Source organism: Piliocolobus tephrosceles, chromosome 1, assembly GCF_002776525.5.
Source record: "Piliocolobus tephrosceles isolate RC106 chromosome 1, ASM277652v3, whole genome shotgun sequence".
Lineage (NCBI taxonomy): Eukaryota > Metazoa > Chordata > Mammalia > Primates > Cercopithecidae > Piliocolobus > Piliocolobus tephrosceles.
This window is the reverse complement of record NC_045434.1, coordinates 35,445,100-35,471,937: the sequence shown is the minus strand read 5'-3', so window position 1 is coordinate 35,471,937 and position 26,838 is coordinate 35,445,100. Positions and strand designations below refer to the sequence as shown.

Below are 26,838 nucleotides of genomic sequence, written 5' to 3'. Positions count from 1 at the left end.
AGTATCATAAGCCCCAGTTATTCTAACAATTCACCTTTTTCAGAGTCAGTCAGCAGGAAGAGATCAGGATGTTCAGGGTCATCAGCCATCATCACCATCCATCCTACCACAGATACGTTCTTATTGGATGTTGATTTGAACTGAGAGAAAAAAAGATAATTAGTGGAAACAGAAAATTTATGGCTTATTCCAAGCAAAACTTCAGTGTTAGGGAGTGTATTTTCAGTTTCTCTTAATGAAAGATGAGATTTGTGACTTCATGCTGGGTCTGGGTCAGCCTGGGTCCTTTCACTGCTAAATTTCATCCTAGGCAAGTCTTCTTCAGATAATCTCCTACTTTCCAGACCTTCCCAGTTTCAACTCTTCATCAAAACCTAACTGACCTATTCTCCATTCCCAGAGAGCATAATATGTTTGTGAATATGATATATTAATCTGTTGTTTTTTTCTGAATTACTGTACTACTCCTTATAGGAAGGACATTTGCATTTTAGTAGCTATGTTATCTTAAATCTGATGAGGTAACAAATCAGAGAGTTCTTTTTTTTTTTTTTTTTTGAGACAGTTTCACTCTGTTGCCCAGGCTGTGGTGCAGTGGTGTGATCTCATCTCACTGCAACCAGGTAATTCTTAATGACAATATTCTTACTTGCATTTTTCAAAAAAGAGGGGTATTCTTAGCATGTCTATTACTTTTGTAGTTAACTATTCTTTTGTTATTACTATTATTTTAGCTACAACTTCTTTTTTTTTAATCCTGAGAAAGGGCAGTTATAAAAGAAGAACAGGTTGGCTTAAGCAAGCGCTTAAGAGCATGTATGTGAAGCCATTCAGGTACTGTTTAAAAATGAAGCAGTGCATTGTATAAGGAGGTGTACATGGTAAAACACTAAAAAATAAGGTGACAATTAACAAGAAATTCAGGACAGTGACAGGCTGTGGATATGGTTGACAGGAAAGAAGCGGATGCCTTCGGGAAGGCTGTGATAGTTCTAGTAACGTTCTGTTTCTCACACTGGGTGGAGAGTATACAGGTGTTCATTTTATTTATTATGCTTTAAAATGTACATGTACACTACCTATCTTTGGTATGTATGATATGCTTCACGATTAAAGGAAATGGGAAAAAGAACGAACATGGCACATTTATAACAACATGAAATTGAAATATGAAAGCTAAAGAAATCAGTAAGTTTTAGTACTGTGAAGAATGAAATTGGCCCTACCACAGGACTGTTGATTTGACAGCTCATAATGTACTTCAACATGAATAGTATGATCTTCTAATATTCTTTTCCTAAGCCTAAAAACTTCTACCTCAATTCCTTTTTTCAAAAAATAAAAAATAACTCAAGCAACATAAACTGCTTCAGAAACGGATGAAACTAGAGTGCAAATGCCCCTTGACCACCAGCTGAATTCCATCACATTCCCTAGACATAATCATCACTTGAGGTGACAACCTCCAGACCTTATTCTATGCATTTATTATATCAGAGGCTTGTGTTATTGTTGCTGCTGGTTTTTACATATTAATGGGGGATATATTTACTCTCTGACTTGTGTTTTTCACCTATCAGTAACCATTTCCTTATTGATAAGTATTTTGGATATTTCCAGATTTCTGTTGTCATAAATATTATAGAAATGTTCTTCTACAGATAATCTTTGTGCACTTGTTCAAACATTTCTGTAGGACAGATTCTCAGATGAGGAATTTCTGGTTATTATCAAGCTAAATACTGACTAGGATTGGCCACCACAAAAACAATACCAATTTAGATTTCTACCAGCCATGGATGACAGTCTGTTTCCCCATATCATGACCAATGCTAGATCATCAATCCTTTAAATTTTTGTCTAATGGCAAGAAAGTGTCTCTCTTAATTTGCATTTTTAAATAGTGAAGTTGATCACCCTACCCACACAAACTCCGTTCTTCATAGGCAAAAAAAATATATACATTATAGAATACTAAAATAAGGTATACGGACTTCCATATGTCCCACTTCTGGGTTTATATACATACATGAACAGGTATATTTTAATCTATGATTTTTTTTTCTCCTCCAGCTTTTTATTTTGAAAAAATTCAAACTGTATAGAAGTTGAGAATGCCACGATTAGCCATATATCCTTAATCTACATTTTTGTATTTGTTTGATCTCTCTGAACATTCAAATGCAAACTGCAGATATCATAACATTGAACCCTAAATATTTCAATGTGTCTTTTAATAACAAGACTATATTCCTATACAATCACAACGTAATTATTATTTCTAAGAAACTGAACAGACAACCATATAAAGTCCATATTACATTTTCTTAAATTGTTCCAATAATAACCTGTATAGCTTTTTAAATTTTTTCCCCAATATAACTCCAGGATTCAACTAAAACATACATTGCATTTAATTGTCAAGTCTCCTTTAATCTAGAACAGTCCTCCTGTCCCCCTGCCCTTACTCCACCTGCCAAGTTTTGGTCTTTTTAAGAATCTAGGCCAGCTGTCTCATAGAATGTCCCACAATTTGGATTTGATTATTTCCTCATAAGATTCAGGTTAAATTATTTTGGCAAAAATACAATATAGGTGGTGTCATGTTTAAATAGTGATTTTAATCCTTTATCTGTTTCTTACATATAGAAGATATTTTCCTTCAATCTATTTGTATTTTAACTTTATTTGAAAACAATTAAATTTTTTTTCTTCCATTTAGTTCTGTGCCGTATCTTTTCTATCTCACAATTAATACTATAGATCTAGACCTGTCTCTATACACTCTATCCTGTTCTTCAAATTTATTCTTTAATTATATTTTAATTTAATTAGAAAAGATGAGAAATGCAGTCAATTTCCTTGGTACGCAAAAAGATTTTCTCCCAACCCACCATGCTTTAATTTCCAAACATTTTGCATACATTACCTATCAGAAACCTCATATAATTAAAAACCCAAACTATAACATAATAGTAACTTTTTATGCATAAGCAACAATGCAAAGCATAAAACAATATTTAACATATCCATTAGATGACAAATTCAGTTATAACTTCTTTAATTTGGACTTTTTCTAATTGAAACTAAGAAAAAACAAAAACCCAAAAAACCACTTTATTTTGAATAATGACTTTTCTGTAATAGTCAGCTAAGTGAAATCTAGCCAGCAAGATCTCAGTGTGGCTATGTGAAAAGTTACTTTCTACATCTGAAGATAAAGGATTTAATTGAACTGAATGAATCCAACTATTTTCTTCCTTTGAGAACAGCAATACTAACTCTACAAATTGTTTCCGCAAAACTGATCTGTGTAAATGTTGTAGGGTATATAGGCATTATTGTCAATTTGACCAGAATACAAAAAATATTCACAGTAGAAATCTCCATGATCATTCACTCAAGTTCTTTATCTCAATGCAAGAGCTATCTAAACAATTATATAATAATAGTGAGCAAAAAACTAGTACTTAAGAATATATATTATCCCATTGAGGTACAGTTAAAAAATGAAACCATGAATTAATTAGGGAAAAATATATGCTAACACTCTGAAGAAAAGCAAGACAATGAGTCATGATGGTCAGGAGAGTGGCTGATGGTGGGTATGGTTGATAAAGAAAGGCAATGCTGTCTTATGGTACTTTCCACATTCATTTAAACCAAAAATGTTCTTTTCTATACCTCTGGTTTGATTAAAGGGCTAAAACTGTGAGAATAAAGAAGAGTTTCTCTGGATTACTGTGAATTACACAGTATTATCTGGTTAAGTTTTAAGTAGAAAAAGGACTTAAATTTTTCTTCACTGGCTTACCTTTCCCCAGTAGGATAAACCACTTAATTTTTCTCCCCCAAAATATGTGACTTAGAAGTAAAATTCCTCTCAAATTTTATTAATGCAACATAGAAAATCATTCTTCCTTTCAAAAATTCTATGTAAAAACAAACAGCATGCAAAAGAGATTTATAGGAAAATTCTACAGGGTGAAAAAAAGGCTTTTTTTAAGTAATATGAAGCACAAGAAAGTGACTGAAGTAACTGCTGTTTTTTTTTTGAGACGGAGTCTCGCTCTGTCGCCAGGGCTGGAGTGCAGTGGCCGGATCTCAGCTCACTGCAAGCTCCGCCTCCTGGGTTTACGCCATTCTCCTGCCTCAGCCTCCCGAGTAGCTGGGACTACAGGCGCCCACCACCTCGTCCGGCTAGTTTTTTGTATTTTTTAGTAGAGACGGGGTTTCACCATGTAGGCCAGGATGGTCTCGATCTCCTGACCTCGTGATCCGCCTGTCTTGGCCTCCCAAACTGCTGGGATTACAGGCTTGAGCCACCGCGCCCGCCCTGAAGTAACTGTTGTAACTGATCATTCCTCTTCATTGTTGGGAAGAATCACTAAACCAGAGATTGAGGTGGAAAGAACTTTAGATGTTGGCCCCACATTTCCACATTTTGCTGGTTAGGAAAGGAAACTCCAAGGCAATAGTTTTGAACAATATTGAACAGGAAACCCAAAAAGCTTTGGTGATAAGATAGATGAGCTTAATGTGCAGTCTTGACATCTGCAATGGAAAAATGGTATTCAAAAGAGAAATAAATGTAAAAACTTTTGGACTAGAAGATAGGAAAAAACAAGAGCAAACCCAAAAAACCTTTGTATCCCATTAGGACTGCTTTCTTTATAACCATGAACAGTCTGTGAAACCATGGTAAAAATGTAGAGAACAAATACTTACATGTTTTCGTTCTGTAGCCTTTAGAGATTTGGCAGCATAGTAAAAAAGCTGTGTCCCACACAAAGCTGCCCAATATTTTGTCCAAGATGCTACCTGTATAGGACAAACACATGAATATACTATTAAAATGCTCCTGGTTTCTTAGTTTCTTTACATTCTAAGTGCCAGTGATCAAGTCCACTTCACTTCAACCAAAGGACTAACCTCAGAGTTGAGTTGTATCACTTCTGAAATCTTAATCTCCAATACTCCTGTCATTTCCATCTAACTACCTGTTTGTGGATCCACATACTCAGTCTTTCTTCCAGCTACAATAAAATAGTTAACCCCGATTCTATCTAAAGACAAACTCAACTCTCTTTTTATGCCCTAGATTCCAACTATCTCTAAGAAGTTTGCTTTTGCAATTAACTCCACTGCTTCTCAACCTCTCTCCCTCTACCATCCTTATACAAATGAACCTTAAAATCCCTTTAAAATCCCTCCTTTGACCCATCTCCTTACACCCCAGACACCAACCAATTTCTCAGCTCCTTTTCACAGTCTAACTTCTTGCAAGGGAGTCTCTAAATCTTGCCTCTACTTCTGTTTTGCCCATTTTCTACTCAACTCACTTCATTTGGCTTTTGGGTCATCAAGGTCACTGATGACTGTAATTTTAGCAAAGCCTCCGTCCTCATCATAGCCAGCCTCTTAGCAGCATCTGACCCAGCTGGCCACTCCTTCGTGTTTGAAGTATTGTAACTGCTAGGCTTCTGGGATAACAGTTTCTTAATTTTCCTTTATACTCTTCTTTGTGGGAGACCTTCAATGCTACAGAGCCCTATCTCCAACCTTGTTTTCTTCTCTAGCTATACTGTCTTCTTAATCTATCATCCAGATCCATATTTCAAATACTATCTATCTGTATGCTAATGACTCCCAAATCTCTTTCCCTGCCACCTCTCTGCTGACCTCATGATCCACACTGTTTCAAGAGCCACAATGACATCTCCACTTGAATGTTTAATAAGCATATCAAACTGAACTTGGCCAAGACTGACCTGCCCCCATTTCAATAAATGTCCCCAACATCCAGCCACCTCAGTCCCCAAACCTACAAGTTATCTTTGTTTTCATGCTTTCTCTTATACATCACGTTTATCATCAAACAACTCCAGCTTTTGCCTCTTAACTGATCTCCTCCACCTTCCCCAATTTCAATGCGTAAACTATACAAGCCTTCTTGTCTCCTGAACTCTAGATAGTCACACAGCTAACTTACCTACCTCATTCAGATCTCAGCTCAAATGTTTTGCCACAGTGGCATCCCTCCTTGTCCCGTCATTCTGTACCCTATGACCTTATTTTAAAGCCTTATTCTCTATTTCTCCTCACTGGAATGTAATCCAGGAGGAAGACACTTTGCCTCACCTTGTTTACTGTTCTATTTCTAGCATTCAGCACACAAAAGGTATGGTAATGCTTCAAATGACATGCAATTCTGTGTTCATTAGCCTGTCTAAGAGATTCCTGATTTGTATGTGCCTTTGGCTTACTGTGATATAAGCAGCAAAATAAGATTACTTATATGAAGCCCCCATTTCTTCAAAAGCTTTAAGTGTGAATATATATCAAAGGTTTTATATTTCAAATCTGAGAAAGGGAAAAAAATTGTTCCTTAGTAGTCAAACTACTATGCTGGTGTTCAGGAAGAATAAACTTCTTTGATACATATTAAGAGCTCAGTTCCACCAATCTTCCTTTTTTTCCCCCCAATATACTTATGGTTTGGAAAGCATTTTATATTTGGGTTCTATTTTATGTAGAAAACAAAACTGTATTACAGGCATTTAAATAAAATGATAAAGCACAATCAAATTCCAGTTTTTAGGGTTGTTACTCTTTATTTTCTACTTTACCTAAACTTAATACTAAAATACTTCTTGATGATATACTTTCAGGGTTCTCTAAGAAATAATTTTGTATAAGAACTATAATGGGGGTAAAAAAAAGTACAGGATTTAAGCACCCTTAACACATGATTTAACAGAAATCTATATGGCACATATAATAACACTTTATGTTAAGAAAATATGGTAAAGCAAATGTGTACAATAGTTTCCCTCTTATCTGTGGTTTCAGTTACCCACAGGCAATGATAGTGTAAAAAAATTTTTGGAAAATATGAGAAACAAACAATTCATAGATTTTAAAATCACGTGTTGTTCTCAGTAATATAGTTCTAATCTGTCCTTCTGTGGACACAATCATCCCTTTCTTTGTCCAGCATCTCCACACTGTATGTGCTACCCTTGTGGCCCACTCCCTACTGCTTCCTTAAGTGAAAAGAAAAGTTCTTGGCTTAAGGAAAGAAAAATTAGACGCTAAGGTTGCTAATATCCATGGTAAGAACAAATTTTCTATGTGTGAAATTATGAAGGAGGAAAAAGAAATTCATGCTAGTTTTGCTATTGCATCTCAAACTGCAAAAGTTATGGCTACTGTGTGGAGTTAAGTGCTTAGTTAAGACAGAAAAGGTATTATATCTGTGGATGGAAGATATGAACAGAAACATGTTCCAAATGATGGTAATGTGGTTTGGTACTATCTGAGGTTTCAGTAATCCCCTGAGGGTCTTGGAATGGATGACCCAAGGGTAAGTGGGGAGGACCTTATTTAATATTATTTCAAGTCTACTATAATCAGGCTTTATTTTAATTGTTCTAGCACTTTACAGAGTCTTATATACATTTGTATATTTTTAGAGGTGTATTAAAATACAATATGATGAAATCTTACTGTAGGCTTTTTGCCTTCTTTTAACAAAGTTTTTCTCCTGAGAACACCTTGAATAGTAACAGCTCCTGGATATAAATGTACTGCCAAATCTTCTGATTCTGCAGAACTATAATGATGAAGAAAAGAACACATAAGAGCTTTTGTCTATAATAGTCATCAATTAGGTACTTAAAAAAATGTAATTATTCTTAATTTTAATTTTAAAACTTTGTTACTTTATTCAGAGCTGAGGCGACACTGACAATTTTAAAGGTTTATTAATCTTGAAATTTATAAGCTGTCACAAAAAGTTGATTAGAAAGTTATTAAAGTCAGCAGATGGTTAAAAAACACACTTAATTACATATTTGAACAAGTATAATTTAGAAAGAATGCAGTAATTCACTTCAGTAAATATTAAATTAAAAATTTAAGATTTATTTTCTTCTTAACATGCCACACTGCATCACTCTTGTAACCTTATTTTCCCCATAGAAACTTTAAGTCCTGGTAGGAAAAATGAGGATTCTATTTGTTAAAAGCATTTAAGTATAATAAAACTGAAAATAAAAAGAGAAGCTCAAAAAGAAAAAAAGAAAACTCATGCTTAATTTAATTCTAAAATAGAAAGAAGTAATAAAGTCAATAATAATATATTTTAAAAACTAGCTTTCTGCAATACATTTTAATAACATGTAAATGGTGTCAATGGTAAGTGATTATGGCCTAACAGCTCTCCACGAAAGGAAAAAACTCAAACCCCAAGATTTCCTTTTCATGTATCTTTAAAAAAAAATCACAAAATAACCAACACTTTAATATCTTTCCCTAATTGATTTAAGGTCCAATGTTTAATACAATAATTAATGATTTCTACATGAGCCAATTAAACATACATGCTGATAAAAATGTCACTGGTGACTTGACATGAGCTGCAGAATTCCCATAAGAGCAATGAAAACTAAAGTTTGTCAGTTTATTCCTTTGGGATTATTTAGGTGTCTTCAAAGTGACTTACGAACCTATAAACCAGTAGCAATTTCACGTTAGAGCTATTTATATTCAGGGAGGGATATGCAGGGAGATTAGACACCATCAAACTGATGTAAAGTTTGCTTCTGAAGTTTGGTATTTTGTTGTATTATGAATTGATTACTCATCACCACTAAACCCCACGTTCCCAATCAATACACCACCCTAATCTGCCTCCACAGCTAATAACAGTCCAAAAGAGACCTGGTTTAACTAGATGAACAACTGAACGAATATGAATTTAAATATACAAATGATTATTTTATGAAACAGACTTGTCTACATTCAGGACCTGTAGTTTATCTGAAAAACTTTTTAAAAAGACAAATCAAATGTACATTTATTAGCAAAGTAAATGCTTTGATTACAACTTATGAATAAATAAGCAGATTTTTATATTGTTCATTCAAAAACTATCAGCATTAGAAAGACCTATGCAGTTTAAAGGCTACCAACTTGGAAGCATTTAAAAATATGTAACATTAAGATGCAAGTTTTGGCAATTAGCTCTGTGGATCAGAAAGAATAGTTGAAATTTATCTTCACATTAGATCTTGGAAAGAAAGTTTTTCTGGGTAATTTGTTTAGTTTTTAAATCAATTAGTTGAGAAAGAAGAGAAATAATGTCAGACCACACCCATGTAAGCCAATCACCAACACCATAAGGGAGTTCTGTGACCCCTTAATGCAGGGGAATTGTACCTGCTGGCCTTCATGTGACTTCGATAGCCATTTCGTGCCACTCTTGTCACCGGGCCGAGAGAATGGTATAATCTGTTCCTGTTGGATTCCATTATAAATTGTATGTATTACATATACTTTTATTCACACAGCCATTATCAATACCTAGAACAGTATAATAGTTTCTTCTTGTAATATAGCTTTCTAAATCTTACAAAAGGATAGTATGTGTGATTGTTCCTCTTTCTTTTTTAAAGCATGCAGCATAGATTTAAAAAATTTTTTTCTTCTACTGTTGACTCTAGAAATACTTAAGAGGTATTTAGTACACACCATATATTTATATACACATTCACTTTCACAAATCTGCTAAAAGAATTAAAGAGCTATTTATAGCCAAATAATAAAAAAACCTGAAAAATACTTCAAATATGCTTACATTTCTATACCACTTCTTGGATTCCAGTTTAAATATGATGTCCGGATTTATATAAGTAATTCATTTTTATTATATGTCCCTATGAAGACACCTAAAAACAATGTGGCTTGTAAACTTAAAACTCATGAGGAAAACTTTATTTTCCTCTTTATCCTTTATAGTAAATAAAACTAATAAAAGAAATGGACTGAGTAATATAGGTATTATTTCTACATTAACTGACAAAGCCAATAAATGATAAAAATGATGAGTTAATAATTATCCAAAATGGCACATAATAGTTAAAAACAAAAAAAATAAAAACAGACACATAAAAATATTGATAATTCTTTGCCTAGGAAAACCCGAAAGTAGCACTGTTGATAAATGATATTTTGAAGAAAAAGCATTATTTTAGCAACTTCTATTTGATGTCTATCTAGAAAATAAGAACAGAAAATGGTATGTTAACATTCAGAGTACATTTTTCAACTTCACTATCCATGAGTAGTACTTTAAATCCTAGTTCTTTATTCACTTTCTATTATTTCATGTCTGAATCTTGCTGGGCAGCATTCATTTCACTGTTCTCAAAATGTTCCAAGAGCCCACTAATTTAAACTTGGAATAAGAAAAGTAGATTTTTTAGCCACAAATGTCTGCAAAGCAAAACATCTGTTATAAAGGAAAAAAATTGTTTTGAGATGTGAAGGTAACATCATTAAATACTGTCTTCATAGGTAACCTGTTGGGATGAGAACAGATTATTTAACACACCACCATTCTGGTTACTCATAAGGCAAGCAATCTAAAAAACAATTTGGTTAATCAATATTTTTTAAATGTAAAGATTACAATACACTCTTATAATCAACTTCTGATGGTACTACATTCTTTCTAGAGGGAAAGACAATTTGAACCAATTCAGACAACATGTCAAAGGCAATTCTTGTGTTTTTCACATTTCAGGCAAACCCAAATGAACAGAACAGATCAAAAGTAAAGGTTGGAAGGGAAATAATACAAAAATAAATAAAAATAATATGTTTTTACTTATTATCTCGCAAAACAAAGAGAACAAAAGTTGGGAACGCTGATAATTAGAGTAGAAAGGATCCAAAGTACTTTGCAATGTAGAACTTATAAACAAAATCTTAACTACATAATATTGAGAAATCTTTATGAAGTCACATAAAAAATAAGGATCTGTTTTTCCAATTAAACAGCATGAAATTTACAATTTCAAATAAAATTTGATTTAAACTTATTTTCTAAAATTGTGACTGATAAGGAGTTAGGCAAATAAACATTTTCAACTTCAGTATTAATATGACATTTAACATTCAATCTAAATGACCCTCTTTTTGAGTAATGAATACAGGTATTTTTAGAAACTTACTTAGTTCATATACAAAAGGGGAGCAATTATTTTGGTCAAGAGCCAAATATCTTATGAATCTGAAATGGTCAGTGAAAACATAAAAATCCTAATGGACATTTAATAAATAATTATTTGCCTTGTTTGGTCACATTCTTCAGATCTTATATGTACTTAGACCTCAATATAGCATGATACAGCAGACGACAGCTTTTTTTGTTTTGTTTTGTTTTTGAGACGGATTCTCGCTCTGTTGCCCAGGCTGGAGTGCATTGGCCGGATCTCAGCTCACTGCAAGCTCCGCCTCCCAGGTTTACGCCATTCTCCTGCCTCAGCCTCCCGGAGTAGCTGGGACTACAGACGCCTGCCACCTCGCCCGGCTAGTTTTTTGTATTTTTTTTTTTTTTAGTAGAGACGGAGTTTCACCGTGTTAGCCAGGATGGTCTCAATCTCCTGACCTTGTGATCCGCCCATCTCGGCCTCCCAAAGTGCTGGGATTACAGGCTTGAGCCACTGCGCCCAGCCTGGGCGACAGCTTTAACAGTTTAAAGCAACAAAGGAAGGAGAAGGGAGCACAACTTATAGCATTTCAGTATGAAAGTGTACTCTGAAAATTTTGAGTTTATGACAATTTAAATTCTAACCTCAACTTGCTTTACTTGTAAAATTTAAAATGTATTAAATCATTTTGTCTTTGACAAAGTAGCAGAGAATAAAGTTGACCATTCCACTAAATGCCTTAAAATTACTTAAATGAACCAGAACTTAAGGAAATAATCTTTTGAATACCTAAGTAGGTTACTTGTCGATGACTAGTTATTTATTTATTTTTTTTTTGAGACGGAGTCTCGCTCTGTCGCCCAGGCTGGAGGGCAGTGGCCGGATCTCAGCTCACTGCAAGCTCCGCCTCCCAGGTTTACGCCATTCTCCTGCCTCAGCCTCCCGAGTAGCTGGGACTACAGGTGCCCGCCACCTTGCCCAGCTAGCTTTTTTTGTATTTTTTAGTAGAGACGGGGTTTCACCGTATTAGCCAGGATGGTCTCGATCTCCTGACCTCGTGATCCGCCCGTCTCGGCCTCCCAAAGTGCTGGGATTACAGGCTTGAGTCACTGCGCCCGGCCTGACTAGTTATTATTTTTAAGTTATAATTTTAAATGTATTAAAATTCAAATACATGTGTCATCCCACCAAATAAACATTTAGAGATAAGACTATCATTCATTCTCATTACTTACATATCCAAACTTAAATATCAACTTCTAATTTCTTTTACCAGTAGAAAACTTAATCACTTACAGATATGTAGTAAATATTATCTCTTAATTTTGTATTATCATATTATTTAACCCAGACAAAATAAACTCAAAGCAGTTCAAATGGACAATTTATCTTACCTTTCAAAAGCAGGCCATGAGGTCTCTTCACTTAGTTCAGAACCATCACTGCTACCTAAAATGAAAAGTTATTCTATTTTTTAAACATCAGAATTACATCTCTTAGTTTGCATTTCACAATTTAAAAATAAATTAACGAACCTATGCTCATAAAATGACAATCATATTGTGGGTGAACGTATCCACATATTAATTCTTTATTCTAATATTACTGCTGTTAGATTTATTTTGCAATATATTGGAATACAGTTGACACGACAACCTAAAATAACAAAATAGCATAAAACATTTTTGCTTGCCTACTTGTAGCTGAGATTCATTATGTCAATAAACAATTTTTCCTACCATTAGAGAAAATAAAATAACACAAAGTTTCTTATTAGATTTGTTATAATTTAGGACCAATATAATTATAAAATCCTTGGAGATTCATGGCACACTTCTTTCTCTTGTATCAAAGTCCATTACTACCCTAAGTATAAAAAGCCTAATGAAATCCAATTCTTTGTCTCTAGAGACAAAGTTAAAGAGGATGGAATCTCTAAATTTAAAAAACCAAAAACTGGTGCTATAAAACTGTAACAATTTTCTCTTTGGCCAAAAGATCAGTTAAAATGGTCTTCAAACAGAATGTTTAAAATTAGCTAGGGGGAAAAAAAACCAACAAAAAAACTATGGGGAATGAATTCAGAGTCCAAAACAGCTTAGTTGACTTAAATGTTACTTTAAAGATAATTCTGGCTCTCAATAAAATTAAGATGACTAATAGGTCAAGTTAAATTGTCTATCAGACAGGGTTCTAAGAAGAGAGACTTAAACTCTTTTACAAGCAGGGTTCTGAAAGACTCAAACTAATGCTGTAAGTTATCCCTCAGATACCTGTAATGGATGCTGTAAGGTTATCCATTAGACTCATCTCTCTTAGAGACGATGGATTAATACCCTTCTACGGGTTTGCAATGGCACTAGTTATGTACCATCCTTGGATAAACTGAGATAACAATCACTGAAATAATCTTCTGTATTGTATGATTTGGAAGAAGAATCAGAGGTAACCTGTGCTGGTGGTGGGGTTTTGTACATTATCTACAATATCTTTTGATTTGTGGCACTATGTGGTAAAGACTGAAAATTTAAGCATAATTAGTATAACTTATTTGTAGAAAATGTAAGCATGAAGCTCAGAGTTAATCTGCTTCCCTTAGTTAGCTAGGTGAGACTACTCAAGATTATCTAGAATAGATACCACATTAGAAAATGTTTGAGGCCATTGTTCTAAGCACTGGTTAATTTTCCCACAGTATTTTCAAAGCCTTCACTGAAGATTAATATTGCATGTAAAAGTTAAAGCTAAGGAAAAAAAAACTCTTGTGTGTGTATATTAACACCTATCATCTTATGGTAATAGACTTATTCTTTTTTTCATATTGTTAAAGCTTTAAAACAAAAATCCTCGAAGGTAAATGCCTATGTGTAATGTTCTTAATTTACAAACTAGGATGCAACGATCTTTCACCGTTTACCTACTTAGCCTTAGAATAATTAAAGAATAAACACAAATGCAAAAATCTGCTCTATAAGAGAAAAGTCTCCACACTGAGATGCCAACTGTAACTCAATAAAATAACTAAACAACAATCTTGTGGTAACCAAAAGGACATCTATTAAAAGTAAAAGCTATAAACTATAGAATAATTCTCACTATAACACTTATGATGAGAAAGAATAAAATATTACATACTTGAGAGCTGTAATTTTAAAAATTACTTTGTGCTTTAAGTGGCAAGCCAAATTCCTATGTGTAGAAAATTTGTGACTGAAAAAAAGTTCTTTCCTTTGCAAAATTATTCTTCAGACTGAAATTAATATTTGCATATAGGCACTTAGAACATTAATAAGAGGTATTTCAGGTGACAAACTTGTCTTTTAAAAAAATTTTATCATTCATTCACTTGCATTTTTATATAAAAAAGGGGACTATCAGAATAAACAACTGCTGAATGGTAATGGAGAGCTCTGAAACAATTTCATTTTAACTCTCAAGGGCTAAGGAAGTCAGTATGTTCAAGAAAATCAATCTCCTTTTGCATCTGTTTCCACTGGCTGTTGACCAATATTGATTAAGATATTAGTAATAATAGGCTTAGCCCTTGAACAATCTGGTAGTTAATCACAGATGAAGACATATTCCTCCTTTATTTTTTTTAAAAAATAAAAGCAGCTATTGTATGAATAATTTCTTTTTCTGAGACAGAATCTTGCTCTGTGGTCCAGGCAGGGTAGTGCAATGGTGTGAACATGGCTCGCTGCAACCTCTGCCTCCTGGGTTCAAATGATTCCTGTGCCTCAGCATCCTAAGTAGCTGGGATTACAGGCATGCACCATCACACCCCAGTGATTTTTGTATTTTTAGTAAAGATGGAGTTTTGCCATGTTGGCCAGGCTCATTTTAAACTCCTGACCTCAAGAGATCTGCCCATCTGGGACTCCCAAAGTGCTGGGATTACAGGCGTGAGCCACCCTGCCCCGGCCTGTATGAATAATTTCTAATTGTAAAAAGAAATAATGCTCATCTAAAAGACTCAAAATTTAAAAGTTTAGGAAGTAAAAACAAATCCCTCTCTTAATCTCACATCCCTTTCTAATATGGTCCCAATTTTCTGCTCTTCTTCACATTAGCTATCTCTGTTTCTTCGCCTCTCATTTTCAAATCTACTCCAATCCAGGCCTTGCCCTGACACTTCCATGAAGCAATTTAATTTTGCCAAATCCCCCCCGTCAATTCCCTGTTCTCATCTTAGCTCTCTTTTTTTGCATTTGATATTCACACATTCAGTACTTTCCTCCTCCTTGAGATACTTCATCTACTGGGCTTTTGTTTTTTTCCCCCTACTTCATTGATCTCTCCTTTTTAGTTTCCTTTGATGACCCATCCTTCATTTAAAAAATAATCAGACTTCTAAATGTGAGAATGTTTTCTTATTTATGTACACTCTCTCTTTAGGTACCCTCAACCAATCATGGCTTATAAATATGCTACCTCTCATATATCTTCAGACCTGACCTTAACCCTCTGAGCTCCAGATTCATATATTCAACAACCTACCTGACATCTCCATAGGGACTAAACATGTCCAAAACAGAACTGATTCCCCAAATTCAGTCCCCCTTCACAAACACTTCACTGCCCACAGATTACTCTGTCTTCTCTACCTTGGTAATAGCATCATCATCTAACTATTATGCTTGTTTAACCCAAATAACCTGAAGTCATCCCTAACTCCACACTATTCCTCCTCCCCATATCCAAATCACATGCAGTTAACTAATTCAACCAGCCCACATGTTCTTTTTCCACCTTCTTCAAATGCTTCCCCTTCTGGACTTAAAAACAGCAAGCACTTTTAAAACCATTACAAATTATTAACTTCATCCTGTATTTAACTGCTACGTTGTTTTCTAACCAGATTTTCTCTGTGTGGTGGGGTTTTTTTCCAGTCAAGTTTTGTTAACATTTTTATTTAATGTTAAATTACAACCCTCTCAGAGAAGTATTTCTCACCTATTGATATTCCACTAGAAAGAGTAGAACTTTCAGCTTGGCCTCGAGATGGCGCATGGGGCTCCATGACGCTATCATCTAACAGATGTCTTGGCCCTGCATTTGGAAACGTTGCACTCTTAAATTCTGCTGTGTTCATTTTATGAATGAAACTGGAAACAAAGAGAAAAAAAAGTTCGTATCTTTTATTATTGTTACTAATTTAAAAACTGCTCTTTATATAAAGATTTAGGACATAAAAGATTTACCTGCTAACTGTCATACTCAGATCTTACCATAAAAGCCTCAAATGAACAGTTCAGGGAATATGTTTTAGGAAACCTGGCCATATCTATGTATATAATTAGAACATATTTTAAAATGATTTCATTTTGAGCCTCATGTCCATTAAAAAAATTGTTTCCACATTCACTTTTGGAGAACAGTTATTAAATTTCCAGAGAAATCATGGCAAAAGTGAACATGTGTCCCCATTTTGAAAAAACAATATACTGCAAAACTAATGAAGCTAAACAAAAAGTCAGTTTTCTTTATATTTAGGAATAAAGAAAATAATTTTTACAGCTGTTACTTTTGACTTATTTTGGTTAAGACAATGACTGTCTTGATATAAAGGTTATAATTTTTTTTTTTTTTGAGACGGAGTCTCGCTCTGTTGCCCAGGCTGGAGTGCAGTAGCCGGATCTCAGCTCACTGCAAGCTCTGCCTCCCGGGTTCACACCATTCTCCTGCCTCAGCCTCCCGAGTAGCTAGGACTAGAGGCACCCACCACCTCGCCCGGCTAGTTTTTTTTTTTTTGCATTTTTTAGTAGAGACGGGGTTTCACCGTGTTAGCCAGGATGGTCTTGATCTCCTGACCTCGTGATCCACCCGTCTTGGCCTCCCAAAGTGCTGGGATTACAGGCTTGAGCCACCGCGCCCGGCCAGGTTATAATATTTTAAAAAAGACATATTGCTATCCTGATTTTACTTATGATGGCCCTCTGTAATGTTCATGTATCGTCCCCAAATATAAATGCATTGTTGACAAAATCCCATTTCCAAATTCAGGTAAAGTAAGAAATAAAAGCTTTTAGGCAAACAAGATATTTTACTGAATCAGGAAACGGCTATTAAGAATAAAGAAAACGGCCGGGCGTGGTGGCTCAAGCCTGTAATCCCAGCACTTTGGGAGGCCGAGACGGGTGGATCACAAGGTCAGGAGATCGAGACCATCCTGGCTAACATGGTGAAACTCCGTCTCTACTAAAAATACAAAAAACTAGCCGGGCGAGGTGGCGGGCGCCTGTAGTCCCAGCTGCTCAGGAGTCTGAGGCAGGAGAATGGCATGAAACCGCGAGGCGGAGCTTGCAGTGAGCTGAGATCCGGCCACTGCACTCCAGCCTGGGCGACAGAGCGAAACTCCGTCTCAAAAAAAAAAAAAAAAAAAAAAAAGAACAAAGAAAACTATTCAAGGGTACCATTTTCTACTGAACTAATAAATAGACAATAAATTCAATTATAAACGGCTTAAAAATTTGAAAGATAAAATTATAAATGCTGACTTATAACCCAAGCTATGGCACTTCCTATGTCCATGTGGAATCAGATGCCGAGGGGATGGTGGTGTCTGTGGGAGCAAGGCTCCTTCAGCTGCCACACTTTTTCGTCCACTCTGTGGAGATGCTCCTACTTCAGGACCTAAGGGTTAAATTTAAAGAGATTTTCAAACAATTACTTTATTTTTCAATCCCCGATATAAAATACTAAACGTGGTTCAAATTTTGAGATAGTATTGATGTTAGTTCTATTTCATTGACTTGAAGATGAGAAATATATTCTAAGTCCTAAAACACAAAATCCCAAACCATACAAAATCCATTAACTTTTATCTTACTTATACTAAGTAGAGGCAGTGTAAATACTTTCTCCATTTACATAGGAAGAAGCAGAATTAGAATAGACTAGCTTTCACAACACAGACAAAATCTGGACTAAACACCCAGGTCTTCCTAGTCCTAGGTTCACCGCTCTTTTAATTTTATACATTACTTCTTTACTCCTAGTTTCAACTTCCTCTTAGATAAAGAATGTGTCAGGTAGGTCAAACACTCAAATTAGAAATTAAATCTATACCGACACTGTTCAGGCTTATGGGAATAAATAATAGAGTATTATGAAAGAACAAAACAGCACTTTAAGAATAAAAAGAAAGGCAAATTTAAGAAATTTAAACTGCAGTGTTTTTTCTGCTTAGAATATTCTTCCCCATAGATATTATCACAGTTTGTTTCTTCACTTCTTCACATCTTATTAGATTAGCTGTCAAATATTTTCAGAATATACATGACACTTAGTACGAAGGCCTATATTGGGAATTTAAAAAAGGTACCTATCAGGGATTTCTTAAATAATGACAATTTTATGTTTTTTAAAAAATTACTTGTGGTATACGCATAATATCCCCATTATAATGTAACAGGTAAAGTAAGGAACTATGATTTTTATATTAAAGTGAACATTTGAAAAAATTATGTCACTAAAATTGACTTCTATAATTATTCAAATTAGCAGACTTTCCCATTAGACCACAGAAGTTTCTAGTGTAATCAACCTTCATTGCCCAGGACAGTGCATTCTTAATTAAAAATGAATATTCATAACTACTTATCTATTATTTTCCATCTGTTGCATCTATCTATTTTCCTTGATTAGGTAGCATATTTGTTTGTACACTACTGACAAACTATAGCAACTTTTTTTTTTTTTTTTGGGATGGAGCCTTGCTCTGTTGCCCAGGCTGGAGTGCAGTGGCACGATCTCGGCTCATTGCAAACTCTGCCACCTGGGTTCACACCATTCTCTTGCCCCAGTCTCCTAAGCAGCTGGTACTACAGGCGTCTGCCACCACGCCCGGCTAATTTTTTAAAATTTTTTTTGTGTTTTTTTAGTAGGGGCGGTGTTTCACCATGTTAGCCAGGATGGTCTCGATCTCCTGATCTCATGATCCGCCTGCCTTGGCCTCCCAAAGAGCTGGGATTACAGGTGTGAGCCATGGAGCCCAGCCAGCAACTTTTTAAATTAAAAAAAAAAAAAAAAAAAAATCCAGAAAGGACTTTAATATCAAAATAAATTTTACATGCAGTATAAGAAGTACGAAATTTTTATTTACTTTGGAGTATAGTCTTCCTTATTAGGTTATCTGATTTAGATTTGGTAACAAGAGAAAACTATGGACTGACCTACTAAATCTTCTCTGGAAGCAGCAGAACGTGGGGTGCTCGTCCCTGGTTCTATCTTTAATGAAAGCCTGAATTTTAAAAAGACAAAATACATACAATGATTAACATTTGACAAAATAAGATTAAAGTTGTGTATTTTCTCACAAAAAAACTAAAAACATTTTTATGAAATAATCTGACCTATATATTTTTCTTCAAGAGCAATCTTCTTCTTTTAAAGAGACAGGGAATCTCACTTAAGCCTCAAACTCCTGGGCTCAAGTGATCCTTCCACCGTGGCCTCCCAAAGTGCTGGGATTACAGGCATGAGCCACCAAGCCTGGCCAAGGGCAATTTTTAATTAAGATGTTAAGTCTCATCTCTTTCATACAAAGCTGATCTTATGGTTATTCTAGGAAATATTAGGAAGGGAAAATATATTAAAAAGTTGTATTTAAAAACACAAAAATCTCCCCAATTATCCCAAAGTTGCCAAACCATGGAACACATTTAAAGATACTTCATCAATGACTAAATGATGATTCAACTTAGAGCTTACCCTGATACCTGACACTTGATTCAGAAACTTTCATATGTATTATTAAATAAATTATGCAAATTATTTCTAAAAACACCTTATTTAAAACTAACCATCTAACAAACCAGCTGACAAAACTCTTCAAAAGAAAGATCTACACAAATAAAAAGGTTGTTTGCAAAATTTCTAGTAAGTCCCTGTCCTAAGTCAGAGTTTGCTATTTGGCACTTAAGTTCCATTTAGGATAATATATCCAGTTCTGAGTTTCACAGTGAAAGAGATTATGATTTCTATCAGTGGAAGCTATTTCAGAAAATAGGACACTAAAGTAGTTGTAGAAAACGCTTTGATATGATACATGAAGCCTAATATTGCTGAGTCTGTCTGAAATTTAATAAAAACTGTTCAGTATTCTACCAAAATTTTAAAAGTAATTGCATAATACAAATGGCATTTATAATGATAAACAAATCGACTGTAAGTTCTTGTTATTAATTATATTCCAGTTATGTGATAATACAAAATGCATATGTTGAATAGATAAATGATTAACCAGACTCTTTTCTCTTTTTATGAAAATGTTTAATTATTTAGGCTACAAACTATACTACATTCATTCATTGGACAAGTATTTACTGAACACCTGTATTGGGCACTGTGCTCAGAACTGGAATATAACAGAGATTACAGCAGATGCGGTATTCCTGTCCTTCTGAAGCTTACAGTCTAGTAGATGAAAGAAAAGTAGTAAATGAAATAACTACCATTTCCCAACGACACCAACATAGAAAGGAAAAGAAAGGGAGCTTATTGGGCGAATCACACTGCTATTGGTAGCAGCTAGAAACTGACAGCAATATAAAAAGTAGAAGCATCTTTAAAAAGCAGTGAAGGCTAGTCTGAGGGCCAGCTGCTTACAACACCATCAAAGCATCACATAATTAGAGAGATGCTGATTCATTAAGAAAAGATATGTTCAGTATTAAAATAAAAACCAGAAAAATTTTCATCCTGGTCAAAAGACATGTAATTTGTAATAGCTATACTGGCTGCCTATGTAGATCAAGTTGCCCAAAACAGACCTTTTGTAAGTGACATGCCATTTCTATTTACAAATTTTTCATCATGAAAGGCATTTTTTTCTAACAAAATGTTTTCTTCTAATTTTTTCTAATAATTTTAATGACATATTAAAATGCTCTATTTTTCAAACACACTAAATTATTAGGCTCATGCAACAAACACACTGCATTTTTAGAAAAACAATCTGTCAGCCACATGCGGTGGCTCATGCCTGTAATCCTACCACTTTGGGAGGCCGAAGCAGGTGGATCATCTGAGGTCAGGAGTTCAAGATCAGCCTGGCCAACATGGTGAAACCCCATCTCTACTAAAAATACACAAATTAGACAGGCATGATGGTGGGCACCTGTAATCCCAGCTACTCGGGAGGCTGAGGCAGAAGAATCACTTGAACCCAGTGGGGTGGACGTTGCAGTGAGCTGAGATCGCACCACTGCCCTGCCCTCCAAACTGGGAAACAGAGTGAAATTCCGTCTCCAAAACAAACAAACAAACAAACAAAAAAAAAAACAAAAAAAAAAAGGAAAAGGAAAAGAAAAAGAAAAACAATGTCTTCTCTACTCCCGTATGATGTCCCAATAACACCAAATGACTCATCGTTCCCCATGCAAACACACTGTTTCTCATCCCATTCCTTTGATCATTCCATTCCCCAGCATGCTTTTCCTCACCCTTCACGTGAGACTAACTCCTACTCACCTGTTAAGATTCAGCCTCAGATGACGCTGTCTCCTGAAGCTGTCTGTATTTCCTTTCTTTTAGTTTTCCTACGTAAATCTGGGTTAGGTCCCCCACTTACCTATGTTTCCACAGCATCCTTGGCATATTTTTATTATGGTACTGTTTGAAATGTCTTATAATCATCTGTTCTGTGGATGTATCTTACACGAGACTGAGCTTCTTGAGAGCAAGAACAGTATCTTATTTTTATAATCCCAGCAACTAGCACAGTAACTGGCCTATAACAAAACCTTAGTAAATATCTGTCAATGTAATGGAAGGGCTGCTCTGGTTCTAACTCCTCATGAAAACAAAAATCAGTATAATAGTATCAGCTTTCCTACAAAAATGAAGGTACTATATGATACGTCAGTTTATAGAATGTCACAACTACTTCATGGCTTCACTGGCTAAGTCTAACCTTTTAGCAAAGTAAAAACTAGCTTTAATAAATACTGTATTATAATTTTACAGTAGTCACAAAAAATTTGCCGTCCTCTATAAAAATTGTGCAAAATTTTCGTAGATTTTACTTCAATCTAATAAACTTTAAATTCTTTTAAATTCAGTAAGTTTCTTGAGCCAGATAAATATCTAATAGCTACTTACTCACATTTTGAATTTTAAGATCTGTTCTACACCTCACTGGACAAAACTTAAGTATTTACTAGGCATGAGTTCTATGTCAGTAATTAGAGAGAAGGGAAAAATAGTGGTAAGTATAAGACACAGACCATCAAACTTGAAAAACTTACAACCTAGGGCAACAGATTTGTGAAACAACTCCAGCCTTAAAAAGCTTTTTCATTGACTTTATACATTTTCAAGTAAGTAACCATGTAGAAACATTTTGTAGAATAAAAATTGGTACAGAAATATAAAGTGTTGACATTATGGTGTGAGAGAAAAGATGGCAATAAACGTGTTTTCAAACATTAGTCAAATTTTAGATGCATTTAGAAAAATTATTCCTAGATGTTTTCCAGAATTTCTACAGCCATTTACTGGGACTAATTCTGTTCTACAAAAATTTTTTTAAATTGTCAAAATCTGGAACAAGGAAGTTAATAATCATTACCAAAGGAAGATAAAAAAATTTCTATGTAATGCATTAACATTGAAAAATAATCTAGTCTTTTACTTTGATAAATTTTTGAAACGTGACCTTTTATTGGAAAAAATATTTGTGAAAGTGCAAAATTCAATTTGAAAGCTTGGGAACAACTGGGATAATAAAGCTAAGTAAACTTTTTTAACAAAGTAACAAATGAAGCTAAAAGAAAAGTGACAAACTTCAAGAGAAATAAGCTCTTTATCCTCCCACCTTAAAAAAAAAAAATCCAGCAGTTATGATGTAAAGTTTATCAATAAAAGATGAAAAGGTTAATAATTAAAAAATTTCCTCTCCCATCTTTGGGAAGTACTGTGGATATAAGGAGATAAAAATGAGATAAAAATGGATATCAGCTATTTTAAAAGTGATTTCAAACAATCTTTTTTTTTTTTTTTTTTTTGAGATGGAGTTTTGCTCTTTTTGCCCAGGTTGGAGTGCAATGGTGCACTCTCAGCTCACTGCAACCTCTGCCTCCTGGGTTCTAGTGATTTTCCTGCCTCAGCCTCCCAAGCAGCTGGGATTACAGGCATGCACCACCATGCCTGGCTAATTTTGTATTTTTAGTACAGACAGTGTTTCACTATATTGGCCAGGCTGGTCTCGAACTCCTAAACTCAAGTGATCCACCCGCCTTGGCCTCCCAAAGTGCTAGGATTACAGGCGTGAGTCATTGTGCCCCACTGTGCCCGGCCTCAAAATCTTTAATAAAGAACTTGCTATAATATAGGGAAAAGGATAAGTGTGGTGCTGCATTGGAGAAATGTCTCTTCTCCAGAGAGAAGATGGACCAATAGTCTCCCAATCCGCAAAAACAATTAAAAACAAACAATGATGTGTCAATAATTAGCATTAAACAGTAATTTTTCTATTTTAAAAAGTTTCATTAGTTTTTCTGTCTATTAAAAGATAAATTCTGTAAGGATTCAATGATTGAATATGGGGAAAAAGAAGAAATTTAAATTAGAACTATCAAATGTTAGCTCTCTACAAACAGATAAAAATATTAAAAACAACAGATGAGGTATTTGTATATTGGCTCAATCGTAACAAGTGACTAAAAAGTAATATATGTTAGTACCTTTACTGCTGTAAACCTACCACTGGATTAGGCCTTTGTATGGTACCATGTAGGATTTAGATGTTTAAATACATAGGGATAGAAAGGTGGAGGACAGGACAAAGTTATACAAACCACTTTTGAAGATCCAACCTACTTGTAATTATCGTCTTCCACAAATTTTTGTAGTTCTTCTATATACTGAACGGAGTTCAGATATTTTTGGACATGAGGCAACATGGGAATATCTAGGCAAAAGGTGATAAATAATTATCTGATAAAGCACATCTTAACCAGAACTTTAAAAATTAAGCTGAAAATAACTTAAAGGCAAATTAAGGCCACATGGCAGCAAAATTTAAATTAACTCTATAAGGACGTTACTGAGATAAACTTTAATTGAAACTGAAGGTAATTTAGAATATTACAGTTGCATACTGTTTGTATAGATTTTTTTTAATAGTTCCAATTATAAAGTCCTATATATTTGAGAAATTTCATAGAAAAAGATCAGGAACTATTCTAAACTAAACAGAAGAGGTGAAGGCAGTTATTTTTCTTTTAAAGAAACCTGGTTCCCATTTATAAATGTGGTTTATCTCCGCCCCTTATAAGTTTCCAGCAAGATTAATTTAACAACGCAACTTGATGCTATGTTTAAAATATTGAGAAAAGGACAAAATAAGGAATTATTTGATTTAACTTTCAGTAAGATTCTATCTCCACACAGATAGTTTTAGGAAGTTTTTGACGTTTTCTAAAAAGTATAGATGCATGAAGTAAAAGTTAGTTTTAAGATAAATTCACTTGAAGTAATCATATAATGTAAAACTCAGTTTTTTAACCCATAAAAATTATGTATTAACAGCCCAACTTTATTCCCTATCAAACTGGAAGTATCTAAACATTAAAAAAAAAAAGCCCTTTTTCATCATTTGGGCTTATGTGGCTGTTTCTATATTTGTCATCCCAAAAAATACACGTTGGGGGAAAATTGGTTATTTATTCGATAATCTGACTCAAGAAAGTTGGTCAACTGTCACGAGGCTCAAGGGTCTCAGCTCAACTTCCCTAATTGAAAGCTGTAAGAACGATTTACATAATAGATCAGGGAGACCAAATGAGATAATAGAAAAAGACTTTGTCAACTATAAAGGGCCAAATAGCTGTGAGGTAGTAATATTAAAAAGTGTCCTTGTGCTGTGAGAAAGTTGCTGTAAAATAGCAGAAAAGCAAAATATAAAAATAAAAATTTTAAATATTAAATACTTAAATTCTTAAAAGCAAGATCTTAAACAGGATGCTACATACTAAACGGCAAAATAAAACAAGCATTATTTTCCTTTATGTTAGAATGGAAATAAGAAATTGATGTCCCCTGCTGTGTGAAAAGTGATCATCAATGTGTGTAAATAAATCACTGGAATTACAGCAATGTTAATGGCTTGGCATTATCCCCCAGAAACTTACCATATTCACAAGACTGCTGTAAGTCAGAAATTATTCGAAGGATATTATTCATTAAATTTGATCTCTGCTCATTTTCTAGAATGCTGCCAGTTGATGGGTATGCTGAATCGATGTATGTTAAATCTGACAAATAGATACCTGAAACAAAATGAGATAAATAAATGTCTTCTTAGTTGTAGCTTGGGAGACTATGACAAAGAAAAGGAGGGAAAAGGTTGTTTATAGATATATTCCACATATGCCACATTTAAAATATATTGCTATTAATACACTGAAGCCTCGGTAACATATGTTACTGGGGTCTAGCTTTCCACACAGTTGGGGTCAGACATACACCAATTTTTTGTAATAATATGCTATTTTGTAAACATCTTCTTGTGATTTCATTTTCTTTTTTTTTTTTGAGAGGGGTCTCGCTCTGTTGCCCAGGCTGGAGTGCAGTGGCCGGATCTCAGCTCACTGCAAGCTCCGCCTCCTGGGTTTACGCCACAGGTGCCTGTCACCTCCCCCGGCTAGTTTTTTGTATTTTTTTAGTAGAGATGGGGGTTTCACCGTGTTAGCCAGGATGGTCTCGATCTCTTGACCTTGTGATCTGCCCATCTCGAACTCCCAAAGTGCTGGGATTACAGGCTTGAGCCACCGCGCCCGGTCTGGTTTCATTTTCAAGTATAGTTTGAGGCTAGAGTTAGAAACCCCAGCACATACGGGAATTAATGGAAAGGAGCTGAGTTCTTCAATTGGCTCTGCCTCTGACTAGTTTCATAACGGAGAGTTATTTTAAACTCAGAACCTCAGATTTAAAACCTACACAAGCATCCATTTTCCAAGGTGTGTTACAACTTGAAGATACTAATTTAGCCAGCAGCCCAGCCACTGCCTGACATAGAGAAATTATTTAATATTTGTTTTATACTCTCTTGCCTTGGGTTGATAACCATCATTTGAGTCTTAACTATTTTGAAAATTATCTCAATCTGGTAGAAATGTTTTACATTTTAAAGATCAACAAATGAATTTCTGAAATGGTTCATGTGACTACAAATTGAAGTTAACTATTTCTTACCCTCCATGCTCTTTGCACCAACAAAAATAACACATCCTCTAAAATTTGGTTGTACTAGTCCTTAACATGAAAGGTCACTTATTTAGGATTATTTCTGGAGAGTTCACAATGCACATGTGAAACGTATTAGACAACTATAGCTGGAGAGAAAAGAAAAACATACTTTCCTACTTTTACCCTATTACTTCATGTTCACGAACTCTCAGGGTAAATGCAACCAAAATGACATACCCACTGCCTTCTAAATAAACCCTGTTTTTACTCAGCTTTTTCTTATACCTTAAATGTTTTCTAGACTTATCTCTGCCTATCCAAATCTTATATTTTGCTTATCTAATTCGGTGTCAAGATTCTCTAGTTTTGTCACAGATTCCAAGAAAGGAATTCAGACACTGTCTAGTCTAATCCTCTCCTTTTAGAGATGAAGAACCTGAAATATATAGATGGTAAAGGGACGTGCCTAATGCCATGCAATCTGTTAGTGGCAGAGCTGGATCTCAGATGTTTCACCTATAGCCCAATTTAAAAAAAAATTTCTTATATTCTGTTAAAAAATCATACATTATCTGTGCATACTATTCACGTCATGACCTTTGTGATTTCAAAATCTCATTATTTAGGTTTTTTTTTTACATTTATA

At 34.6% G+C, this 26,838-nt stretch overlaps 1 protein-coding gene across 2 annotated transcripts in view; it reads right to left on the bottom strand.

Annotated features, from left to right (window-relative positions):
- Window positions 1-26,838, bottom strand: part of RALGPS2 (Ral GEF with PH domain and SH3 binding motif 2) — a 198,967-nt gene that overhangs the window by 19,547 nt on the left and 152,582 nt on the right. Inside the window, exons 9-18 of one of the 2 annotated variants that reach the window (XM_026448210.2) lie at window positions 25,136-25,273; window positions 23,823-23,913; window positions 19,175-19,242; window positions 17,498-17,633; window positions 15,954-16,105; window positions 12,392-12,446; window positions 9,223-9,300; window positions 7,510-7,615; window positions 4,729-4,821; window positions 35-140 (exon numbers count right to left, since the gene is read on the bottom strand). In XM_026448210.2, the coding sequence (XP_026303995.1) occupies window positions 35-140; window positions 4,729-4,821; window positions 7,510-7,615; window positions 9,223-9,300; window positions 12,392-12,446; window positions 15,954-16,105; window positions 17,498-17,633; window positions 19,175-19,242; window positions 23,823-23,913; window positions 25,136-25,273 (1,023 nt within the window). The remainder of the gene's footprint in view (window positions 1-34; window positions 141-4,728; window positions 4,822-7,509; window positions 7,616-9,222; window positions 9,301-12,391; window positions 12,447-15,953; window positions 16,106-17,497; window positions 17,634-19,174; window positions 19,243-23,822; window positions 23,914-25,135; window positions 25,274-26,838) is intronic. The other variant, XM_023231275.2, reaches the window with a different exon arrangement.